The sequence below is a fragment of the Neomonachus schauinslandi genome, unplaced genomic scaffold (genome assembly GCF_002201575.2).
Source record: "Neomonachus schauinslandi unplaced genomic scaffold, ASM220157v2 HiC_scaffold_2711, whole genome shotgun sequence".
NCBI lineage: Eukaryota > Metazoa > Chordata > Mammalia > Carnivora > Phocidae > Neomonachus > Neomonachus schauinslandi.
Genome location: NW_025411400.1, coordinates 1 through 4,735, shown reverse-complemented (window position 1 = coordinate 4,735; position 4,735 = coordinate 1). Strand labels below are relative to the sequence as shown.

Genomic DNA, 4,735 nt, shown 5'->3' with positions numbered 1-4,735 from the left:
GGAGGGTCACTGGAGAGTCACTTGGAGCGTCACTGGAGGGGCACTTGGAGGGTCCCTGGAGGGTCACACGGAGGGTCACTGGAGAGTCACTTGGAGCGTCACTGGAGGGGCACTTGGAGGGTCACAGGAACAACCACCAGGAGTCCCTGGGCCAAGCTGGGATTGGAGCCTGGGCTGACCCGAGTCCACCCCCCCGGGGAGGACTTTTACCCCCTGAGGGCCCTGGTCACATGTGCTGCTTTCAGGGGAGCCGGCCGGCCCCCAGCTGGGTAGGGGCTCCCGCCTCCTCCATTGTCCGGCTCACAGGGTCTGGCCCCCTTCCTGTTCTGCTCCGTGTTTGCACAGGGACCACAGCCTGTCCCTCCTTGCCATGACTGGTGGTTAATCAGCAGCCCGGCCACCATGGGAGGGCCCTGGTGGGTGGATAAAGGCCCCACCAGGCACCGGAGGGCAGTGTCCTTCCTCCCCTGCATCCACCCCGTGAGAGGAGCGCCAGGATCAAGGCCCAGATCATGTCCCAGCTGGTGGAATGCGTTCCCAACTTCTCAGAGGGGAACAACCAGGAGGTGAGGTGCAGGGGGCTAGGCAAGGGGCTCGGGGCAAGGAGAAAGGGTGTGCTTGGTGTGGGGTTGGGGAGTATCTTCTCTGAAATGGAACCGCTTCCTGTCGTCAGCCCACAGGGAGGTGCCCCATGAGCGCAGGGACTCAGAGCGGCTGAGCAGGGGAGAGGAAGAGGCTGTGGGCTGGGCAGTCAGGCAGGGGTCCTGGCCCTGGGGCTGGGCCACAGGGCTGGTGGAAGGTCCCCAAACCTTATCAGGTGGGCTCCCCATGTTACCGATGAGGAAAATGAGGCATAGGGAGTAGGTGCAGGCAACTGAGGGCCATGGAGCCCCTGCTGCCTCAGAAGGTTCTGGGCCCTTCATACCCCTCCCCTAGTGCAGAGGGTCCCACTAGGGACCGCTTGGGGGGCCAGGGCCCTGACCCTCTGTGACCTTGGCCTATAGGTCACCTTCTTGGAGCCCCAGCAGTCCCTCCACGAGGGTTCTGATTCCTGCCTCACTTTCTCCTGGAGGGTGCCGCCTGTTTCCCTTTTCTTGGTGATCAGTGATGGTCCTCCTTGGGCTTGTGCTTTTTGAGGAATTCCCAAATGCTCAGCACCAGCTCCTTAGGCCCGTGTTTGGGTGGTGGTTGGGGGCGGCAGGAGAGGCATGGCCACCTCTGAAGCTCCTGTTCCTTCTTCTAAGTGGGGAAACTGAGGCACAGGGTCGGGCTTTTGTCCCCAGGTGATTGACGCCATCTCTCGCGCCGTGGCGCAGACCCCGGGCTGTGTGCTGCTGGACGTGGACGCTGGCCCCTCCACCAACCGCACGGTCTACACGTTCGTAGGGCAGCCCAAGGACGTGGTGGAGGGGGCCCTCAATGCCGCCCGGGTTGCCTTCCAGCTCATTGATATGAGGCAGCACAAAGGTGAGGGGTCCTCCCCCACAGGGTGTGGGGGCTGCCTGGCCTGCAAGCTTGCCCTGGGAGGACCCCAGAGCTCCCCGAAGGGTCTCAGGCGCAGTCCACAGAGGCTGCTGTGCCAGGCTAAGGTCCGTGGAGACCCCTCTGTGTTTCAGGGGTTCCCAGGAGTGACTGGCAGTGAGGCTCAGGCATCCTGTGCAGGCCTGGGGCGCTTGGGGGGGCAGGGAGCAAAGACGTGGAAACCAGCCTGGCAGTAGCCCTCAAAACCAAACACATCTGCTGTGGCAGTCAGGGTCAAAGGTTGGTGGACACGCCGGGGGCAGGTCAAAAGGGCAGGGGCTCTGGCCACTCACAGCGGAGGGGGGGGGTCAGGCCCATGTGATTCCAGCTGGTAGAGAGTTAGCAAGCCAATCTCAAAGCCAGAGCCCCCAGGGGGAGCGGAGTGGTCAGGGTTTGAGAAGGACGCTCGGTAAGCTGCGGGGGCAGGGAGGGTTGGGTGGCAGGAGCCGGTCAGGACTCCAGCTGCTCAGCTCGGCAGGCAGTGCTGGGCAGTGAGCTCTGTGGCTTAGGAGACGGAGAGGCTTACCGAGGCCAAAATACTTGGTCTGCTGCTTCTCCCGGGATCCCTGTGGTCAGCGGGACCAGCGGCGTGTGTGGATGGAGGGCAGGGTGGGGGCAGGGAGGGCGGGATCCATGAGCCCGCTGAGCCCACGCCCACGCCTGGGCCCCCCTGGCCTCCCCTTCATCAGCCCCCTCTCTGTGCAGGGGAGCACCCTCGGATGGGCGCCCTGGACGTGTGCCCCTTCATCCCTGTGAGGGGCGTCAGCATGGATGAGTGTGTGCTCTGTGCCCAGGCCTTCGGTCAGCGGCTGGCCGAGGGGCTGGGTGTGCCAGGTGAGTGCCCCGAAAGGGACACTGCAGGGCAGGGGCTCCCCCTCACTGCACCGCGGCGCCCTCAGGTTCTCTGCAGATAGAAGCCGGGTGCGGTGTGTGCAGTGCGTGGCCTGGCCGTTGAGAAGCACTGGATGCCGCTTAGCTGCTCCGAAAAGTCAAGTCCATGCTTCCTAATGGAATAATTTCACCTTGGGGAATTAACCAAATCAAGAAATTATTAACCTGAGACAAACGGGGGGCGTCTACACTCACGGGGCATGGGCTCAGGCAGACGGGGTGCGTGAGGGCAGGGCCTAAGCCCCACCCCCTGCGGGTACAGGCCAGTGTTCCACGCTCTCATCATTGTCGTGGGGATATTGGAGTCGGGGTGAGTTTTGTTTTCTTTTCTCTGTGTTTCTTAATTTGCGGGCCTATTTATTGTACAATGAAAATACACTTTAGAAAGAAAGGTGAACATGCTTCCATCCCGAACGTCTACTTCTAACTCTTAGCATCTCGGTGATGGCTTTTTCGGGGGCATCTGTGCAGGGGGAGCAGCAGGGGGGGCTACCCTGGCCCTGGGTGGGCAGAGGAGTGTCCATCAGCGACCACCCACACCCATCCGATGAGGCGCAGAGAGATAGGAGCCAAGGGAGAGGGAGGTTGGTCCCCCAGGCTGAGCCTGGCAGGAGCGGCTGCCTCGTTTCTCCTCCAGGAGTGGGGCTTCTGGGCGGCCCACCGGCTGGGACCCTGACCAGCCTGGCCCCCTTGCAGTGTACCTCTATGGCGAGGCGGCGCGCACAGCCAGTCGCCGGACCCTGCCTGCCATCCGGGCTGGGGAGTACGAGGCCCTCCCTGAGAAGGTGCGTGTCTCCTCACCCGGGGGGGCAGGTGGAGGGGTAGACCCTGCAAGGGTGGGTGCCCTCCTCCTTCCCTGACCTTGGCGGGGTGTCCCTCCTGTGGGGGACACCACAGCCTAGGGTAAGTCTCCCCGTAGCTCAAGCAGGCTGAGTGGGTGCCCGACTTCGGCCCCAGCTCCTTTGTCCCCAGCTGGGGGGCCACTGTCACGGGGGCACGGAAGTTCCTCATTGCGTTCAACATCAACCTGCTCAGCACCAAGGAGCAGGCCCACCGCATCGCCCTCAACATTCGGGAGCAGGGGCGTGGGAAGGACAAGGTGAGCAGCCTCCTGTCCCCACGGGGGCTTGGCACTGGCCCCGAGGAATCCTGAGGGGCTCACGGGAGAGAGTCAGAGGTGGGGTGGTGCTGTGGTGTGGACCTGCTGACCAGCCCAGCCTTGGTGTCCATGACAAGTGGGACGAGGCAGGTGGGGTTCCAGGGTTTGAAGTGGGGGAGCACCTGCTTAAAAGACCAGGGCAGCAGGCAGGGGTAGAGCTGCTGTTAGAATATTGCAGTACTTCCATTCTTCTAGGAAAACAGCTCCTTCTGAGCCCCAGGTGCTCCCAGGTAACTCCAGGGGCCCCCCTTACCTCCAGGGGCCCCAGGGGCCCGGAACCACCATGTCTGCTGTCCCCTAGTTTGAGCACTGATCTTACAGAAAGTGTGATTTGGACACAGGCACAGAGACCCCTGGTGAAGGAGGTGGAGGGTGACATTTTGCCTACCTGTCAGCCCCCCAACCCTCAGAGACCTGGGTCCTGCCAGACAGCTGAGGGCCCAGGAGCCTGGCTTCCCGGCCTGCACCGGCTGCAGTGTGTAAGCACAACATACAAGCAGGGCGAACCCCAAATCCTTCCTTTTGTTCCTGCTGAATTCGGAGGTCGGGGGTCCCTCCTCAGGTGGACTGAGCCACCCTAAGGAGTGAGGAGTGGAGAGCCAGCCTCTGGGGTGAGGAGGGACGGCAGCGACCAAGCACAGGAGTTTAGGGGTGGGTGGGGGTGGCCCCAGGCGGGCTCCCAGCACATGGTGTGGGCAAAATGCTGGCCTGAGCCTGGTGCCCTGTGAGGGGGCCTCAGTTTCCCTGTGGTGGGCGGGGCCCTCCACAGCTGGCTCTGGAGCGTGAGGAGGGCCTCCAGCCAGCTGTCCAGGCAGCACTGCAGGATCTGCGGGCCGTGGCGTCTGTGGGGAGGGAGCCCTCCAACCAGCTTACGGGGGGTGGGGCGGGGGTGGGTGCAAGTGGCTTTCAGTGCAGGCACTAGGAGAGGCTGGGCAGGGCCCAAGCTGGGAAAGACTTTTCCTTTGCAGCCAGGACGCCTGGAAAAGGTTCAGGGCATTGGCTGGTACCTGGATGAGAAGAACCTGGCCCAAGTGTCCACAAACCTCTTGGACTTTGAGGTCACAGCACTGCATACGGTCTACGAGGAGACCTGCAGAGAAGCCCAGGTGAGCAGGGCGGTGTCCCCTGCTGGCCGGGGCGAAGTCCCTGCAGGTGAGCGGGGCG

At 63.0% G+C, this 4,735-nt stretch overlaps 1 protein-coding gene and 1 long non-coding RNA gene across 2 annotated transcripts; both read left to right on the top strand.

The window, feature by feature from the left end:
* The first annotated feature begins 342 nt into the window (after positions 1 to 342).
* LOC123323934 (formimidoyltransferase-cyclodeaminase-like) lies at positions 343 to 1,756 on the top strand. The gene is made up of 2 exons (XM_044912463.1): positions 343 to 566; positions 1,284 to 1,756. The coding sequence occupies exons 1-2, from the start codon at positions 513 to 515 to the stop codon at positions 1,716 to 1,718; spliced, it is 489 nt and encodes a 162-aa protein (XP_044768398.1). The 5' UTR covers positions 343 to 512; the 3' UTR covers positions 1,719 to 1,756.
* A 482-nt stretch (positions 1,757 to 2,238) lies between these two features.
* On the top strand, positions 2,239 to 4,724 carry LOC123323933. Its single transcript, XR_006539575.1, has 3 exons — positions 2,239 to 3,197; positions 3,332 to 3,511; positions 4,540 to 4,724. It is a non-coding gene; the product is annotated as an uncharacterized LOC123323933 (long non-coding RNA).
* The last annotated feature ends 11 nt before the right edge of the window (positions 4,725 to 4,735 follow it).

Excerpts from the sequence above, each read along its gene's own strand:
- LOC123323934 (XM_044912463.1), top strand. The coding sequence starts at position 513 with ATGTCCCAGCTGGTGGAATGCGTTCCCAACTTCTCAGAGGGGAACAAC. Across the intron at positions 567-1,283 it reads CAGAGGGGAACAACCAGGAG|GTGATTGACGCCATCTCTCG; the intron begins GTGAGGTGCAGG and ends TTTTGTCCCCAG.